This window comes from Saccopteryx bilineata, chromosome 3 (assembly GCF_036850765.1).
Source record: "Saccopteryx bilineata isolate mSacBil1 chromosome 3, mSacBil1_pri_phased_curated, whole genome shotgun sequence".
NCBI lineage: Eukaryota > Metazoa > Chordata > Mammalia > Chiroptera > Emballonuridae > Saccopteryx > Saccopteryx bilineata.
Window position 1 is genome coordinate 313,664,934 of NC_089492.1, and position 19,286 is coordinate 313,684,219.

A 19,286-nucleotide genomic window follows, 5' to 3' on the forward strand; every position below is an offset into this window, starting at 1 on the left:
AATGCCGTGCGCACGCGCAGTATCCCAATTGGCTCCACCCTCGTGGAGTGACGGGCACGTTTAGCCAATGATGCCTTGAAGCAGGTGGAGGCGGCCTAGAGGACGCCCCACGGATCCTGCCTTCCTGAATATTCACGACGGGGGGCGGGTTGACCGGGCTTCTAGTTGCCGCCGGCGCCATGAAGTGAGAGGGGGCAGGGGTTCTCGGCTGTCCAGCGGGCTCGGGGTCCTGGAGGATGGGGGCACCCGTGGGCGCGCTCGGGGCCCAAGCGGGGCGAGGGGCGACTGAAGGGGCGGGGTGGGGATAGCCGCAAGCACTCACGGTGCGGTAACGGGGATGGGCAGCGGGGAGATACCGAGGGCACCCAGAGACTCCTGGGGGGCTGGGGGACTTCCGGGGGCCCCGCGGGCTCGGCCCGACCACTGGGGAGCGGGGGGGAGTGCTGGCGAGGGGCTGAGGGGATGCGGGCCTGACCAGGCAGCCCCCGCCGCCAGGCTCAACGTGGACGGGCTGCTGGTGTACTTCCCCTACGACTACATCTACCCGGAGCAGTTCTCCTACATGCTGGAGCTCAAACGCACGCTGGACGCCAAGGTGCGTGGCCCCCGCCCGCCTCTGCCCACCGACACACGGGGCTGCCGCACGGGCGGCTGAGCCGAGAAACCCGCCAGCAGTCCCAAACCTCCTGTTAGCTACAATAATAGTAGTTAGTAACAGCAGCTGGCATTTATCAAAAGCTAGCTGCTCCATGGGTAGGAATATATAGAATTTGGGGTGAGTATATATAGGAATATACAGAATTTGGGTATAGAGCCTGAGTTGGAACTCTGGATCCACAGCTGTGCGCTTGGGTAAATCTCTTAACCTCCTTGTTCCATAGTTTTCGCCTCTGAAAAATGGGCGTAGTAACAGCACCTTCTCAGAGGTTAATTTAAAATGAGGGTTGCATAAGTTGATTCACTAAGTAGGTAGAAGTTCTCAACTGGAGATGATTTTGACGCCCAAAGGACATTCAGCAATGCCTGGAGACATTCCTGCTTGACACACTGGTGAAGTGGGAATACTGCTGGCATCTAGAAAGTAGATTCTGCAAAACATCTTACAATGCGCAGGACAGCCCAGCACAACCAAGTATTATCTCATCTAAATGTCAAGACAGGCAAAGTTGACAAACCCTGATGTGAGAGATAGTGCCAGGTAGAGTAAGTACTGTGGAAGGGCTTGCTAAATTAAAAGAAAAAGGACTCACTATATATCAGATACAATTTGTCATTGGAGCTTATTAGCCCCACTTATTATTTTTGAGAGAGAGAGAGAGAATCAGAGAAAGGGATAGATAGACAGGAGGGAGAGAGATGAGAAGCATCAGTTCTTTGTTGCAGCTAGCTCCTTAGCTTTCTCATATGTGCCTTGACTGGGGGCCTACAGCAGAGCGAGTGACCCCTTGCTGAAGCCAGCGACCTTGGGCTTCAAGCTACCGACCATGGGGTCATGTCTGTGATCCCACACTCAAGCTATTGAGCCTATTCTCAAGCTGGTGACCTCAGGGTTTCAAACTTGGGTCCTCTGTGTCCCAGTCCACCACTCTATCCACTGTGCGACTGTGGTCAGTCAACCCCATTTTATTTTATTTTTTTAATTAAAAAAATTTTTTTTATTTATTCATTTTTTTAGAGAGGAGAGGGAGAGAGAGAGAGAGGAGAGACAGAGAGAGAGAAGGGGGGGAGGAGCTGGAAGCATCAACTCCCATATGTGCCTTGACCAGGCAAGCCCAGGGTTTTGAACCGGCGACCTCAGCATTTCCAGGTCGATGCTTTATCCACTGCGCCACCACAGGTCAGGCCCCCATTTTTTTAATTTATTTTTTAAAGATTTATTTATTTATTTATTCATTTTAGAGAGGAGGGGGGGAGAGAGAGAGAGAGAAAGGGGGGAGGAGCAGGAAGCATCAACTCCCATATGTGCCTTGACCAGACATGTGCAGGGTTTTGAACTGGCGCAACCTCAGTGTTCCCAGGTCGACGCTTTATCCACTGCGCCACCAGAGGTCAGGCTACTTTAGCCCCATTTTATTTTTTAAAGATTTTATTTATTGATTTTACACACAGAGACTGGGATAGGGGGAGGAATGAGATGTATCCACTCATTGGTCCACTCATGGGTGCTTCACGTTAGTTGTTCATTGACTGCTTGTTGTTTGTGCCTTGACTGGGCAGCAAGGCCAGGGTTTTGTTTTGTTTTGTTTTTTGATAGAGAAAGAGAAAAAGAGAGGAACAGATAGGGACAGACAGACAGGAAGGGAGAGAGATGAGAAGCATCAATTCTTCGTTGCAGCTTCTTTCTTAGTTGTTCATTGATTGCTTTCTCATATATGCCTTAACCGGGGGGCTACAGCAGACTGAGTGACCCCTCGCTCAAGCCAGGGACCTTGGGCTTCAAGCCAGTGACCATGGGGTCATGTCCGTGATCCCACACTCAAGCCAGAGATCCTGTGCTCAAACTGGTGAACCTGCACTTACGCCGACGACCTCAGGGTTTTGAACCTGGGTCCTCTGCATCCTAGTCCGACGCTCTGTCCACTGCACTACTGTCTGGTCTGGCAAGGCCAGGGTTTTGAACTGGCAACCTTAGTGTTCCAGGCTGGCACTCTATCCACTGGACCACCACAGGTCAGGCATTATCCCCATTTTATTTTGTTTTTGTTTTTTTTGGGGGGGAGCACAGACAGGGACAGAGACAGGGAGAGAGATGAGAAGTATCACCTCATAGTTGTGACATCTTAGTTGTTCATTGATTGCTTTCTCATACATGCCTTGACCGGTGGTGGGGGTGGGCTCCAGCTGAGCCAGTGACCCCTTGGTCAAGCCAGCGACCTTTGGGCTCAAGCCAATGACCGTAGTCTATGATTCCATGCTCAAGCCAGCTATCCTCCGCTCAAGCCAATGACCTCGGGATTTCAAACCTGGGTCCTCAGCGTCCCAGGCCAATGCTCTTCATTGCACCACCGCCTGGTCCGGCACTGGCCCCATTTTAGAGATGATGATACTGATGCCAGGGAAGGGAAAGCACTTGCCAAAGACCACTCAACAAAGAAGTGACAGAAGTGGGATTCAAACCCACTGCTCCTGGGGCCTAGATTTGCAATTGTTATGTTGTCCTGCCATTCCAAGATGGTGACATTTAGGAGGAGAATGTTGCCAGAGTTTTTGCCCCTGAAGTTCTGAGAGATTGTGTCTTGTTTCTCTCACTCCTAACACACAGGGTCATGGAGTCCTGGAGATGCCCTCAGGCACTGGGAAGACAGTGTCCCTGTTGGCCCTGATCATGGCATACCAGCGGGTAAGTGACCCACTGGGCCTGTGGAGGGGAAAGTGGAATGGGGGTCTGACAGGTGCTGAGCTCATTGTTGTTGGCAGGCATATCCACTGGAGGTGACTAAACTCATCTACTGCTCAAGGACAGTGCCCGAGATTGAGAAGGTGAGCTGGGGCTAGTCCTCGCGTTCCCCCACTTAACCTGGACCTCACTAGTCCTCTTCGTAGTTGTCATCGCAGCTTGGGGGGGGGGTGAGTGGGGACCTTGGGGAAGGTCGGGCTGGGCAGGGACTTGTGCTTCCAATGAGGCCAAGTCCCCTCCCTCCTTGACTGGCACAGGTGATTGAAGAGCTTCGGAAGTTACTCAACTTCTATGAGAAGCAGGACGACGAGAAGCTGCCTTTTTTGGGGCTGGCTCTGAGCTCTCGGAAGAACCTGTGTATTCATCCTGAGGTGAATGTTCATTCCTCCCCTTGCCCTAAGCCCTGGAACTAAGGAAACTGTTCCATCTAACCAGGAGTACTCCGCCAGACCTCTTGGGGAATTTGCAGGGGCCATGCACAGAATTCTCTTTTCACTGGTCAAATTTGACTCATCATTCATGGCCGAGGCAACACACCTCCTCGAGGGAGCCTTCCTCCTTTCCCTGCATCCTGAAACAGGTTAAAAAGGGACTTCTTAGAGTCTAACAGGCCTGATTTCCTGGCTCTGAAATTTACTAGTTGTATACACTTGGATAGGTGATTTCTGTAGTCTGGACCCCAGTTTTCTTTTTCTTTCTTTTTTTTTTTTTTTTATGAAACGCTTCACGAATTTGCGTGTCATCCTTGCGCAGGGGCCATGCTAATCTTCTCTGTATCGTTCCAATTTTTAGTATATGTGCTGCCAAAGCGAGCACCCAGTTTTCTTTTTGTAAAACGAGAATAACTAAGTACCTGCTTCAAATGGTTGTGGGTAAGAATACGTGAGATAATGCAGGTGTAGCCCTTAGCATGTATAAGGAGCTAAAAGAATATTAGACAATGTCATGATATTAATTGATATACAATACATAGAATATTGTTATTTTTAAAAAATTTTTATTTATTGATTTTAGGGAGAGAGGAAGGGAAAGAGAGAGAGAGGAACATCAAGCTATTCCTTTCTGTGCCCTGATTGGGGATTTAACCAGCAACCTCTGTGCTTCAGGATGATGCTCTAGCCAACAGAGCTATCTAGCTAGGGCTATTAGTTGTTATTGTTGTTTTTAATATTTTAGCGCAAGAAGAAAGGGAGGAACAGACAGGGACAGACAGGAAGAGACAGAGAGATGAGAAGCATCAACTCATAGTTGTGGCAACCTTAATTATTCATTGATTGCTTTCTCATATGTGCCTTGGCCGGGGGACTCCAGCCAAGCCAGTGACCCTTTGCTCAAGCCAGTGACTTTGCTTTAAGCCAACGACCATGGGTCAAGTCTGTGATCCCACGCTCAAGCCTGTGACCTCGGGGTTTCAAACCTGGGTCCTCAGCATCCCAGGCTGATGTTCTATCCACTGTGCCACCACCTGGTCAGGCTATTAGTTATTATTTTTAAATTATGTTACAGAACCACAGGGCTCACTGTGCATCAGACACTGTTCTAAGCATTTTACGTGTGGTCTCTCATGGAATATATATTCTATAATATTATTTGTAAGAATATATGAGAAATAGTACATATGATGGATGATGATTAAAGAGAAGTAGCACAGGCCTTGGTTACTAATAAGATGGGAAAGGGAGAGTGAAGGGTTGACCACCTCAGACCCTTCCCTTTGGTGAAGGAAAAGGTTTTGTTTTGGGGAAAGGCAACCCTGGGCTGTGATGGTGTCAGCACCAGAGCCTTGGAGGGTACAGAGTGGGGCAAGGGCATGGCAGTTTGTCAGGTAATCAGATCCTCTTCTCATTCTTCAAGGCCCTAGACGTCATGCATTTTAAAAGATTAAGCAGTTATCGTTAATCTACATGCTAAAGAATCCTCAAGGCTTACTGTTTCTTTTCTTTTTTCTTTTTTGAGGTATAATTGAAATACTAGTTTCAGGTGTCCAACATGATTTGATATTTGTATGCACTGCAGAATGATTACTACAATAAGTCTAGTTAATATCTGTCACCTTACATAATTGTAAAAATGTTTTTTTCTTGTGATGTGAACTCTTTAAGATCTATTCTTGCCTGACTAGGCTGTGGCGCAGTGGATAGAGTGTCGGACTGGGACACAGAGGACCCAGGTTCGAAACTCTAAAGTCCCCAGATTGAGCTCAGGGCTCATCCAGCTTTAGTGCGGCTCACCAGCTTGAATGTGGGGTTGCCAGCTTGAGCGTGGGATCATAGACATGACCCCATGGTTGCTGGATTGAGCCCAGAAGTCGCTGGCTTGAGCCCAAGGTTGTTGCTGGCTTGAGCAAGGGGTCACTTGGTCTGTTGTAGCCCCCTGGTCAAGGCACATATGAGAAAGCAATTAATGAACAACTAAGGAGCCACAACAAAGAATTGATGCTTCTCATCTCTCTCCCTTCCTGTCTGTTCCTATCTGTCCCTCTCTTTGACTCTTTGTCTCTGTCACACACAAAAAAAAGATCTGTTCTCTCGGTAACTTTCAAATATGCAGTACAACATTAACTCCAGTCACCATGCTCTACATTGTATCCCCAGGTCTTATTTATTTTATAACTTAAAAGTTTGTACCTTTTGACTGCCTTCAGCTATTTCACCCCCCCCCCCCAATCCTACCTCTGGCAACTATCAGTCTCTTCTCTGTACCTATGAGCTTAACTGTTTCTTTTTTCCTTTTCTTTTTTCTTTTTTTTTAGAGAGGAGGGGAGATAATGAGATAGACTCCTGCATGTGCCCTGACCAGGATCCACCTGGCAACCCCATGTGGGGCCAATTCTCGAATACCAAGCTATTTTTAGTGCCTGAGGCGGATGTACTTGGACCAACTGAGCTATCCTTAGTGCCTGGGGCCCATGCTCAAACCAGTCGAGCCACTGGATACAAGAGGGGAAGAGAAACAGATGGTTGCTTCTCTTGTGTGCTCTGACCGGGAATCAAACCCGGGACGTCCATATGCCAGGCAGATACTCTATCCACTGAGCCACCAGCAAGGGCTAAATTTTCTTTCCATTTTTTTTTTAAGATTTTATATGTAAGTGAGGTCTTTCTCTGTATGACTTGTTTCGCTTAGCATATACCTTGAAGGTCCATCCATCTTGTTGCAAATGACAAGATTTCTTTTTCATGGCTGAATGATACTCCATTGTATATAGAGCTTAACATTTTATTTTATCACTTTAAAACATTTTTATTGAGTTTAGAGAGAGGAAGGGTGAGAGGAAGAAAGAGACAGGAATATCAATCTGTTCCTGTATGTGCCCTGACCAGAGATCAAACCAACAACCTCTGCCCTTCTGGACAACACTCTAACCAAGGGAGCTGTCCAGCCAGGGCCAGGGCTTAAACTTGAGGTAATAATTTAAGAGTAACAATTTTACTTCACCTCATGCCATGGCAATACTCAGCTTCGCCACTGCACAATGTCACTCAAAATGCAATCAGTTGGTCCTCTGTCTGCCTGAACCCATGTGGAACACAGACCACAGAGAGAGGCTGGCACAGGGTTATAATTCTTTAACTTAAAAAAAAAAGTAACAATTTTGCCACTCTTGCACCCCTGCAGTAAGTTCCCAAGAGTTTTAACTGTTTATTATTGAAACAGGTTGATGTTTGAGGTTTCCAAAATCCCCTCGTCTCAGCCCAGACAGGACAGCCTCCGTCCCACCCAGTAGTGAGATGTATAGTCCCAGGTTCCAGCTGAGACGCACCCTCCCCCCTGCTCCCTAGGTGACGCCTCTGCGCTTTGGGAAGGACGTCGATGGAAAATGCCACAGCCTCACCGCCTCCTACGTGCGGGCGCAGTACCAGCAGGACCGCAGCCTGCCCCACTGCCGCTTCTACGAGGTGCTTGCCAGGACAGGGCTAAGAGAGGGCAGGGCAGACCGTTTGTGACAGCCCACCTCCCTGACCCCCGGGCACCCTCTTGCTCCTCCCAGGAGTTTGATGTTCATGGGCGCCAGGTGCCCCTCCCTGCTGGCATTTACAACCTGGATGACCTGAAGGCCGTGGGGCGGCGCCAGGGCTGGTGCCCATACTTCCTTGCCCGCTACTCGGTGAGGAGGCTGACAGGCAGTGGGCAGAGGGTGTGTGTGAGGGTTACAGGCTGCCTACCCGTTTGATGGCCTGTGTCTGTCTGTCTCTCTGTCAACTTGCTTATTTTTGTGCCTTGGTTGTGTCTGTCCTTGCCTCACCCGTGTCTTGTCTGTCTGGCCGGCCTTGCCTCACCTCTGTGGGGCTGTGCGGAGGTGATGTGGTCGTGTGGGCATGTGGGAGGTGGCAGGGTTCAGGGATTACCCTCCCCTCCTCATCCCCCAGATCCTGCATGCCAACGTGGTGGTTTATAGCTACCACTACCTCCTGGACCCCAAGATTGCAGACCTGGTGTCCAAGGAGCTGGCCCGCAAGGCTGTTGTGGTCTTCGATGAGGCCCACAACATTGGTGAGGAGGGGGCCAAGGAGGTGATGCCCGCCCCTCAGACTGCCACCCAGTCCCTGCCTGCCTGAGCCCAGCCCTCCCCTCTCCTCTCTAGACAATGTCTGCATCGACTCCATGAGTGTCAACCTTACCCGCCGGACCCTCGACAGGTGCCAGAGCAACCTGGAGACCCTGCAGAAGACAGTGCTCAGGTGCGGGTGTGGGCAGCTGGTAGACCCGGGTGCCCGCCTGGCCCCTGCCCCTCCTTAGTCCCTGTTCTTACCCTGACCTACTTCCAGGGACACCAGCCCTGTCCCGAGTGTCCCCACAGGCATCCCCCACTCTTCCTACACCCTGTTTCCCCACAGGATCAAGGAGACAGACGAGCAGCGTCTGCGGGATGAGTACCGGCGCCTTGTGGAGGGGTTGCGGGAGGCCAGTGCCGCCCGGGAGACTGACGCCCACCTGGCCAACCCTGTGCTGCCCGACGAGGTGCTGCAGGGTAAGCGGCTGCCCTGCCTCAGCCGGCTCCCTGCCCCACACTCTGCCCACGGCATGGCAGCTGAGCCTTCTCCTTGCAGAGGCTGTACCGGGCTCCATCCGCACGGCCGAGCACTTCCTGGGCTTCCTGCGGCGGTTGCTGGAGTACGTCAAGTGTCGCCTGCGCGTGCAGCATGTGGCGCAGGAGAGCCCGCCCGCCTTCCTGAGCGACCTGGCCCAGCGCGTGTGCATCCAGCGCAAGCCCCTCAGGTGCGGCCCCACACAGCTGGGGGGTCGGTCCCTGCCTGCAGTCTTGCCCTCTGCACCTGTGGCTTGGGGTCACCATGTTGCCAGTGTCAGGAGGGAGGGGCAAGGGGAACGTGCATGACACAGGCAGGTCCAAGGGCAAGGTCAGAGCTGGTCCTGGGTCCCTGTGTTGGGCGGGGCCTGACAGCAGAGGGCTGGACAGTGCGGAGGAGACAGCAGGAGTACTTGCAGGAGCTGAGAGCTATTTCCACTCCAGGCCACAGGACAGATGAGAGCGGTCGGAGAAGGGGCTCCTGACGAGCCCCATCTGCTCTGCCTCTGAGGGGTGGAGCTTTGCCTGTCTGCCCCACAGGGGAGGCTTATGAGGGCAGACATGTTTCCCGATTGCCTGCTTCGTGCTGGAGTCACAGTGATGACCGAGACAGCCCTGACCCTGCCCTCTGGGCTCACAGCCTAGTGGGGAGACAGGCCCATCTCCTGACAGGGACAAACCAGAGCGGGCAGGGCTGGCATGGGGAAGCCCAGAGGGGAAACCCAGTCCAGCCTGGAGGTAGGGTGGGCATCGGGAACAGAAGGCAGATGTGAGGAAATGACATTCAGGAGTCAGGTTTTAAACTCTGGAGCCTGGAAATCCTGCTCCATGACCAGTCCCCAGGGGATGAGAGCCTCAAGCCCGATTATGGCTGGATGGCTTTGTGTGGACCTGAATGTGACACAGTGTGAGACTGAGGGTGTGTGTGAGCATGTGGGACTAGGACGCTGTGTGTGGTGCAGGGTGGCCCAATGTGGCTGAGACGGTATGAGGTTCCAGGTAGAAGTGTGTGACATGTAGCTGTGCAGGAATCCTGTGACTGGGGTTCTAGACATGGCTGTGGATCTCTCATTTTGACCAAGAACCAATATATGGGATTATATGACCCTGTGTGACGTGATCACATGACTGGTGTATGACTACTGCATTGAGTGCCATCGTGCAGTCAGCTCTTCCTGATGTCCATTTGTACTGTGTGCAGACACAGAGGTGACTGAAACAGCCCCATCCCCGCCCTCACTGAGCACCCAGTCACCTGTGGAAACAGATGCATGACCATGCGCTCTGACAACAGTGGAGGCGCTGTTGGTCCTCTACTTCCCACGACCCCCAAACCCTGTCTGGCCTCCCCACCAGATTCTGTGCCGAACGCCTCCGCTCCCTCCTGCACACCTTGGAGATCACCGACCTCGCCGACTTCTCCCCCCTTACCCTCCTCGCTAACTTTGCCACCCTGGTCAGCACCTACGCCAAGGGTAAGTGCACCTCTTCCTGCCTCTGCCCGGCCCCTAGCAGCGGGAATCGGGATCACAGTGGAGGCTGGAGGGTTGTCTGGGATTTGGACACCCAGGACCTTGTAAAGCTGGGCTCAGGAGTTCGGGCTTTGAGGGCACTGGGGAGCCACCAGTAGTTTTGAGTGAGCGAGCCTCGTGCTCAGGTCTGTGTTTTCAGAGGCTCCCTTGGCTGCAGAGAGGAGAAGGATGGGACCGGCGGTGGAACGAGATGAGGCCAGAGAAGTTCTGTGGGGTCGGCTCACACTTAGCCTGTGCTGAGGACTTGGTCGTTCTCTTCCTGTTGGCACTGGAGAGCCATGGCAGGTTCTGAGCAAGGAGAGGCGAGAACAGAGTCTTCTTTTTTTTTTTTTTTTTTTTTTTTTTTATATAGGGACAGAGAGTCGGAGAGAGGGATAGATAGGGACAGACAGACAGGAACCGAGAGAGATGAGAAGCATCAATCATCAGTTTTTCGTGTGACACCTTAGTTGTTCATTGATTGCTTTCTCATACGTGCCTTGACCACAGGCCTTCAGCAGACCGAGTAACCCCTTTCTTGAGCCAGCGACCTTGGGTCCAAGGTGGTGAGCTTTTGCTCAAACCAGATGAGCCTGTGCTCAAGCTGGCGACCTCGGGGGTCTTGAACCTGGGTCCTCTGCATCCTAGTCTCACGCTGTATCCACTGCACCACCACCTGGTCAGGCTGGAAAGAGTCTTCTTACAGGGACTAGGGGCAGGATAGATGGAGCCTGGGCCAGGACTGGATGAGAGAAAGGGAGGGGTGGAGAGGTGGAGGTAAAGAGGCCGGGACTTGGTGCCTGGCTGTGGGCCACATGGGTGGGGGGAGTTGAGGAAGATGCTCAGATTCCCACCTTGTCAGGGAGAGGGGAGGTTCCAGAGGCTCTGTTGCCTTTATCCGTCAGCATCCCCTCCCCTTCCTCAGCTGTAAGCTGGCCCAGGGCTCAGTCTGATCCCCAGGGATCACTCCTCTATCCAGGAAACCAGGTCAGGCCTGCCTTATGTCCTGCAGCTGGGCCCTGTCTTGGCAGGACAGAGAGTCCATTCCCCTACCCCAGGGCCAATCACCTCAAATCCCACTGGAAGCTCCCTTCTGCATCCATTCCCTGTCCCATGCTGACTGCCCGTTTGGGCTGTCTTTTCTCCTCGCCCCATTGCCCCACCTGCCAACACCTTACTTTCTTTTACCTGAACACTTTTCCCATCCTGCTTAGCCCCCAGCCACCTCCTCATCCTTCAGCTCCTGGCTTAGTAGAGATGTTCCTTCCTCCATGAAGCTCTCTCTGACTTCCATGCAGGGTCTGGCCCCCTCTCCTGGGCTTTCCTGTCCCAGTCCTACCTTTCTGATCACTGTGGACAGGTCAGTGTCCCCATCACTGAACTGTGAGCCCTGAGAGGGCTGGGCTAGAACTATCTTGGTTGGTCACTGCTGTGTCCCCAGCACAGGGCTAGGCACAGAGGACTTGATGTTTGTTTTGTTTTGTTTTACTAAGTGAAATTGAATATGTGAATTCATTTATCTCTTTGTTTGAAACAGGCCAGGCCCAGCACTAGGGAGGCTGCAGGAACCAAGAAGGTCATTCCTGACCTCTTGGAACTTATATCCTAGAGGGAAAGAATTGGTAGCAAAGACACAAACAAACAAGGAAGAGAATTCCAGAAAGTGATTGTTTTCCTGAGAAACAAATAGGTTGCCATGTTGGAGCAGGCCTGCAGTGGCCAGGGCAGTAGGGAAGGCATTTCTGAGGGGCTGAAATTTGAGCTGAGTCCAAATGGAGGTAGCTGCTTTGGGAAGCTTTCTGGGCCGTGGGGTCAGCAAGTCCAAAGGCCCTGGTGTGAGTAAGCCTAGTGGTTATTGAAAGTTAATGAGCCTGACCTGTGGTGGTGCAGTGGATAAAGCGTCGACCTGGAAATGCTGAGGTCGCCAGTTCGAAACCCTGGGCTTGCCTGGTCAAGGCACATACGGGAGTTGATGCTTCCAGCTCCTCCCCACCTTCTCTCTCTGTCTCTCCTCTCTCTCTCCCTCTCTGTCTCTCTCTCTCCCTTTCTCTCTCCTCTCTAAAATGAATAAATAAAATTTAAAAAAACTTAAAAAAAGATTTCTATAAAAAAAAAAAGAAAGAAAGTTAATGAGGTCGCTGGTTCAAAACCCCAGGCTTGCCTGGTTAAGGCGCATTTGGGAGTTAATGCTTCCTGTTCCTCCCCCTTCTCCCCCCCCCCCCAAATAAATAAATAAATACATCTTTAGAAGTTAGGCAGGAGGCCTGTGAGCAATGAGAAAAGGTGGTCAGAAAGGCAAGTTCCCAGAGACGATTCTGGACCCCAGGTGGGGTGGGGGGAGCTGTGAGGGCCTTTTGAGCAGGGAAGGGATGTGACCTGACCCAGGAATTTACAGGGTCCCTCTGGCTGCTGTGAAGGGAGCAGAGGCGGGCGGGCGGGAGCCGGGGGCTCACTGAGGAGGTGACGACAGCGGTTTAGGCAGGAGGTGATGGCTGCTGGCCTGGGTAGCAGGTGAGGAAGTGGTCACATTGCAGATAGACTGTGGGGGCAGAGCGGATGGCCTCCTGATGGCTTAGACAGGAGAAGGCTTGAGGGGCAGGGTGGGCCCTGGTGGCCCTGGGGGAGACTGAGGAGTGAACCTTTGGCAGTCTCTGCCCAAGATCCTCCCTGGCTGTTTGCACAGGTGTTGCTCCTGGTGAGAAGCGGGCAGGTGGGGCTGTGTTTTGGACTCAGATACCTGGGTTTTAGGCTTAGGCTGCCGGTGGCTGATCCCTTTTACTATGGGGGTGGGGACTGGGCAAGAGGGCATGGTTACCACTAGCACCTCAGGATTCTCACCGCCCCCCTGTAGGGTTCACCATCATCATCGAGCCTTTTGACGACAGGACCCCGACCATTGCCAACCCCGTCCTGCACTTCAGGTGAGACCTAACCCCAGCGAGGGTATGAATGGATGACAGGGCCTCAGCCGCTTGACCAGGCGTTCACCACCCTCATCCGCTCCCCGCAGCTGCATGGACGCCTCGCTGGCCATCAAACCTGTGTTTGAGCGCTTCCAGTCTGTCATCATCACATCAGGGGTGAGGACCCTTCTCTGCCCCCCAGTCCCCAGCCTGTCTGGGGCCTCCTGGTTCCTTCCCAGTCTTGCTGAGATCTCCTGTTGTCCCCACTACAGACGCTGTCCCCGCTGGACATCTACCCCAAGATCCTGGACTTCCACCCTGTCACCATGGCAACCTTCACCATGACACTAGCCCGGGTCTGCCTGTGCCCCATGGTGTGTGGGAGAGTGCTGGGAGATGGGGCAGGGAGCTGGAAGCGAGGGGCTGTCTTTCCTCCCTCTGCTCCCTTCATGTGTCAGGCAGGAGAGCTTACAGCTCAGGCCACAGGTTCTGGGTGCAGACAGACCTGGGCTTGATGCTGCTGCTTCCTGCGGGCGTGCTTCCCCCATCTTAGTTTTCTCATCTATAAAATGGGAATGCCTCTTCTGTGATCTCCTAAGGCAGTGGAAAGGAGAGTGAGCTAATGGGTATAAGATGCCTGGCTCCTGGTTAACATGGCTTTGCCTCGTTCATTGTCTGGTTGTGACCTTGGTAAATGGCCTTCCTGCTCTGCGTCAGTCTTCTCTGTAAATTGGGCATCATAACTTGGTCTATTGGTTCTTCATCTGAAGCTGTTAGACCAGGCATGTTTGAGAATTGAGAATTTCCCAGACTTTAGAAACAAGGTGCTTGACCTGTGGTGGTGCAGTGGATAGAGTGTTGATCTGGAATGCTGAGGTCGCCGGTTTGAAACCCTGGGCTTGCCTGGTCAAGGCACATAGGAGAAGCAACTACAATCTCACTCTCTCTCTCTCCACCTCTCTAAAATCAATAAATAAAATCTTTTTGTAAAAGGGAAGAAGCAAGGCGTGTGACACCTGACAGGTGGTGGCACAGTGGATAGAGTATTGCCCTGGAATGCTGAGGTCCCAGGTTTGGAACCCCAAGGTCACCAGCTTGAGTGCAGAGTTGCTGGCTCAAGCAAGGGGTCACTGGCTTGAGGCCGCCCCATCATCCAGGCACATATGAGAAACAATCAGTGAACTCAAGGGAAGCAACTGTGAGTTGATGCTTCTCATTCTCTTTCCTCCCTTTCTCTCTCCCTCCCCCCCCCCTCCCTCCCTCCCTGCCTGTCTTTTTCTCTCTCAAAAACAGAAAAACAGAAAGAAGGCATATTCTGTGTAACCCTCCCAATGGGATCTGAGCAGCATCCTCTGGGCAAAGTCATGATTTCAGCAGCAAAACATTATTTTTTTTTAGAGAGAGGAAAAGGAACAGACAGAAAGGGAAAGAGATGAGAAGCATCAACTCATAGTTGTGACACCTTAGTTGTTTATTGATTGCTTTCTCATATGTGCCTTGACTGGGGGGGCTCCAGCTGAGTAAGTGACCCCTTTCTCAAGCCACCTTGGGCTTCAAGCCTGTGACCATGGGGTCAGGTCTAGGATACCACACTCAGGCTGGCGACCCTGTGCTCATACCACATGAGCCCGTGCTCAAGCTGGTGACCTCGGGTTTCAGACCTGGGTCCTCAGTGTCCTAGACCTACGCTTTATCCACTGTGCCACCACCTGGTCAGGCAGCAGTGAAACATTTTAGAGTCAAAAAGGGAGATCAGTCAGGACTGTGAATAGACTCGGGGCAGAGCAGGCTTCACTACTCTATTAGTTTGTGCCAAACTTAATTACTTGGACTTCTCAGTGTTGTGGCTTTGGGAACTGTTTCTCTGGGGTTGTGCACTGGTGCTGACCATGCACTGCAGCATGGCTTTGTGAGGGTGCTGGTGGGTTGGGCGCAGCAGTGGACAGCAGGGTCAGGGTGGAGGAGTGTTTTGGAACTGACGGGCTGGTGGCTGGTGCTGGCTGGCAGGGACTTGCTTGTCAGGAATATGGGCAGACTTGGGTTTAGTTCGTCTCTGCTGTTCATGTACTGTGTGACCTTGGGCAGGCAATTCACTTTTTCTGAGCCTTGGGTCACTTTCCTGTGCAGTACAGATAACAGGGAAGCTGAGGGTTTATTCAGTGACACCATGTCTATAAAAAGCTTAGAACAGCACTAGCTGGCAACCAGCACTCACATCTGGGGACTGCTGCTGCGTCGCTTATTGTGACCTCTCCCACTCTCTCCAGATCATTGGCCGTGGCAACGATCAGGTGGCCATCAGCTCCAAATTTGAGACCCGGGACGATATTGGTATGCTGCCCAGTGGTTTGTTTGGGTTCCAGTAGGAAAGACTAATCAGTCAGTATGGCCTGAGTCTTGCTGCTGTAACAATACTCCCAAGTCAAGGTATCTTTACATAGAGGTTGTTTCTTGCCTATGGTATGTGCATTATGGATTGGTGGGGGCTTTCCAGTTGTCCCCTGTCTGGGAACCCCACCATCAAGCACATAACTGCTGTGGTGACATGTGACAGGAGGAAGCATGGTGGTTATGGTGAACTGTACCCTGGCTCACAAAGATGCTCCCCTGGAAATGACGCACCACCACTTTTGCACTCGTGTCACTGGCTGTGGCGAGTCATGGCCGTGCCTAATTTTGGGGGGTGGGGGTGCTGTCCTCCACCAGCCTGCAAGAAGAAGTGGAATATGTATGTGAACAGCATTACAGATGGCTCATTGGGGTTTCTAGGAACCCCAAGTTCAAAACCAGGCATTAGATGGGAATGCTGATAGGGAGTGGGGAAGAGGACCCAGGCCCGCAGAGGGTCCAACCTTTGACCCCCCGCAGCGGTGATCCGGAACTATGGAAACCTCCTGTTGGAGATGTCTGCTGTGGTCCCCGACGGCATTGTGGCCTTCTTCACCAGCTACCAGTACATGGAGAGCACCGTGGCCTCCTGGTACGAACAGGTACGCCTGTGCCCACTGTCTGCACCGGGAAGGCTCCTTGCTTCTCAGATCTTGGCTCTACTCCTGTGTCGGCTTCATTCGTTGTACCTCATGATGTGTCATAGGTGACAGAGTGTATAAGACATATGAACAGTTTAGAAAATAGTGTATACCCCTCTGCCCCCTCCACCCATGTCCAGGTTAAGAACTAAGGCATTAGCAGCCTCTGTGCGCCCTTCCCTCAAAGGTGTACCTCAGGAGAAATGGCCACACCCTACAGTCTTGGTTCCTTGTTTCCCTTGGGAGTTAAACCATGAGTCTGTGCCCCAGCATATATGGCTTGATGTGGAGACATTGGGTAGCGGGCATGACTCTCGCTGAGTGCTGTGCTGTGAGAGAATGGTTCTAGAGAATTAAGACTAGACAGAGCCTGACCAGGCAGTGGCGCAGTGGATAGAGCGTCGGACTGGGATGCGGAGGACCCAGGTTCAAGACCTCGAGGTCGCCAGCTTGAGCACAGGCTCATCTGGTTTGAGCAAAGCTCACCAGCTTGGACCCAAGGTCGCTGGCTCGAGCAAGGGGTTACTGGGTCTGCTGAAGGCCCGTGGTCAAGGCACATATGAGAAAGCAAGCAATGAACAACTAAGGTTGCAATGAGAAACTGATGATTGTTGCTTCTCATCTCTCTCTGTTCCTGTCTGTCCCTATCTATCCCTCTCTCTGACTTTCTGTCTCTGTAAAAAAAAAAAAAAAAAGACTGGACAGAGACTCAGGGCAGAGCGGCTGCACTGGGGAGTGTGTGGGTGCAGTGATGGCGCGTTGTGGAAACGGGGAGCCAGGCACTGGGCGGCGGCAGGCATGGGTAGGAGATGGGGCTGCTCTGTCTTTTCTGCTTCTGAGCGCCCCGTGGCCCGCCTAGCTCTCCGGCGAGTGAAGCAGGCGTCCCGGTGAGATAAGTGATCTTGGCAATCCAAACACCGGGCATGGTGGATGGAAGCCTCACTCATTTACTGCCAAGACCTTGGTTTTGTCCTCAGACAGGCTCTTTGTACACAGGGGCTGCTGAGCCAACAGCTGGAGTGACTTTTGTGTCCTGCCCCAAGGTCATGAAGTTATAGTTGCCTGTATTTCCTTCTAGAAAGTTCTATATTTCTAGCTTCCACATCTAGGTGTGCGAATACCTCAGACTCATCTGTGTGTGTGGTATAAAGTTGAAGTCAGGGTTGTTTTTCCCTGTATGGAAATCCAGTTTCTCCAGTCCCATTTATTGAAAAGAGCTCTCCCCACTGAATATTACAGGTGTCCATCTGTGAGGGGGTGTTTCTAGACCCTCTGTTATGTCCCACTGGTCTGTGTGTCTGTCCTTGGTCACGCATATATTACAGTGTGACAAATGAAGTCTCCTGGCAGACTCTGATGGGCTCTTCCTGGCCTACATAAGCGTCTCCATGGGCTGGGGGATGGAGGTAGTGTCCCAATTGGCCATTTGAGCCATATGCCTGCCCCACTTGTTTGAAAGAAGGGGCGTGGGGATTGGCTCCCTACCAGGATCACAGGTTTTCTTGAAGTGAGGCTGGCCAGCGCCATCACCATCACCCTCCCTCCCGAGTCTCTGCTGGGGAGAGAAGTGGTCTGTTGGCTGGAATCGGGGCAGAGCTGAGTTTAGCCAGGACACCTGTGAGCTTAATTCTCCCTTTGCCAACCCACACCTGGTCTGCCCGGTGTCCTTCCCCAGGGTATCCTCGAAAACATCCAGAGGAACAAGCTGCTCTTTATTGAGACCCAAGATGGTGCTGAGACCAGTGTCGCTCTGGAGAAGTACCAGGAGGTGTGCATAGTGGGGTAGGGGGTGAAGGATGCTGAAAGAGCTGCTGGAGAGGGGTCACAGCTGTCTTGCCCCCCCCCAGGCCTGTGAGAACGGCCGTGGGGCCATCCTGCTCTCAGTGGCTCGAGGCAAAGTGTCTGAGGGAATCGACTTCGGTGAGTAGATTAGGCTCTCCCCTTCTCAAGGGCCTTCGTGGAGCTCTGGCCATTTCTGCTCCCCCAGGGAGCCGCCCACAGCCTGGGTACGCCAGGGGCCTCCCCTGCCCGCCCCTGGGTGGGGCCCTCATAGCACACCCACGTTCTTCTCCCTCCTGGCGGCAGGAGGGTGGCGCTCTCCAGCTGGTCTCATTGGTAACCCCTCTTGCTGCCACCCCTGCCCACACAGTGCATCACTTCGGGCGGGCCGTCATCATGTTTGGTGTCCCCTATGTCTACACCCAGAGCCGCATTCTCAAGGTGAGCAGCACCTGGGGTCATGGGATGTTAGGGTCTCTCTTGGGTCCTCCCATGCCTGACATTGTGCCGGGAAGGGGCTGAATGCAGAGGGACAGGAGTTAGGGACTGCTGCCCACCCTCCTCACAGGCGCGGCTGGAATACCTGCGGGACCAGTTCCAGATCCGAGAGAACGACTTTCTCACCTTCGACGCCATGCGCCACGCAGCCCAGTGTGTAGGTCGGGCCATCAGGGGCAAGACAGACTATGGCCTCATGATCTTTGCTGACAAGGTACGGGTTCAGGGACCCCACCAATCTGGCTATTCCCCCAATCATTGTCCAGATGTGGAGACCGGGCAGGGTGACACCTTCCCTTTCCCTTCCTCCTGCTCAAAGCGGTTTGCCCGGGCGGACAAGCGAGGGAAGCTGCCCCGCTGGATCCAGGAGCACCTCACGGACGCCAACCTCAACCTGACCGTGGATGAGGGCGTCCAGGTGGCCAAGTATTTTCTGAGGCAGATGGCGCAGCCATTCCACAGGGTGAGCTGCGGGTGGCTCACTTCCCTTCGCCCTGCCAAGCTAAGTTCCTCCTCTAGGAAGGTCTCTTGTCTTTTTTCCCACACCCTAACCCCAGCCTGCCCTTGACAAAGAGAGGTTTGTGTGCACCCACGTGCCCGGCCTGGGAACTGGTGGGAGTCGAGCGCTCCAGACGCCAGCATGTGCAGACCAGCAGGCGTGTGGGAGTCTGGGGATAAGGGCGGAACTGGAGTGAGCAGGCAGGCGGGGCCTCTGCGAGGCTGATCCTTCTCCAGCCTGGACATCACTGTCTGGCTGCCCCCGCCCCCCATCTCCTTACAGGGATAGTGTGCTCTGTGTCCTGGTCCTGCCGGTGTTTCCAAATTCGAGCCTGCTGTCCTGTAGCTCCTGTGCGAGCCGCCTCCTGTCACTATGGACCCGCTTTCCTCGCGGGGGCGTGTGAGGAAGTGCAGCAGCTGTCTCCCAGCCCCTGGCTGACCCCTCCTTCTTTGTCCCTCCCCTCCAGGAGGATCAGCTGGGCCTGTCCCTGCTCAGCCTGGAACAGCTGGAGTCGGAGGAGACCCTGCGGAGGATCGAGCAGATTGCACAGCAGCTATAGGCCGAGGGGGCAGGGCCATAAAAGGTGTTCCTGGTGACTCCGGAGTCTTACCTGGCCAGGTCCCAGGGGCTCAGAGGGGCCT

At 53.1% G+C, this 19,286-nt stretch overlaps 2 protein-coding genes and 1 non-coding gene across 3 annotated transcripts in view; 2 read left to right on the plus strand and 1 right to left on the minus strand.

Moving 5' to 3' along the window:
• The window catches only part of EXOC3L2 (exocyst complex component 3 like 2), a 136,811-nt gene that overhangs the window by 16,637 nt on the left and 100,888 nt on the right, over positions 1–19,286 (plus strand). The gene's annotated exons all lie outside the window — the stretch shown is intronic.
• On the plus strand, positions 80–19,250 carry ERCC2 (ERCC excision repair 2, TFIIH core complex helicase subunit). The gene is made up of 23 exons (XM_066271799.1): positions 80–184; positions 496–595; positions 3,263–3,340; positions 3,418–3,480; positions 3,655–3,768; positions 7,180–7,296; positions 7,389–7,505; positions 7,768–7,891; positions 7,983–8,079; positions 8,236–8,369; positions 8,449–8,617; positions 9,783–9,901; positions 12,789–12,858; positions 12,948–13,017; positions 13,113–13,214; positions 15,108–15,171; positions 15,709–15,830; positions 17,545–17,637; positions 17,717–17,789; positions 18,019–18,089; positions 18,217–18,360; positions 18,466–18,609; positions 19,112–19,250. The coding sequence occupies exons 1-23, from the start codon at positions 180–182 to the stop codon at positions 19,202–19,204; spliced, it is 2,283 nt and encodes a 760-aa protein (XP_066127896.1). The 5' UTR covers positions 80–179; the 3' UTR covers positions 19,205–19,250.
• On the minus strand, positions 4,106–4,213 carry LOC136332674 (U6 spliceosomal RNA). Its single transcript, XR_010730840.1, has one exon. It is a non-coding gene; the product is annotated as a U6 spliceosomal RNA (small nuclear RNA).

Bases quoted from the DNA above. Each gene is read 5' to 3' on its own strand.
- ERCC2 (XM_066271799.1), top strand. The intron at 12,859-12,947 runs GTGAGACCTAAC...CGCTCCCCGCAG, and splicing joins AACCCCGTCCTGCACTTCAG to CTGCATGGACGCCTCGCTGG. The intron at 13,215-15,107 runs GTGTGTGGGAGA...CACTCTCTCCAG, and splicing joins GGGTCTGCCTGTGCCCCATG to ATCATTGGCCGTGGCAACGA.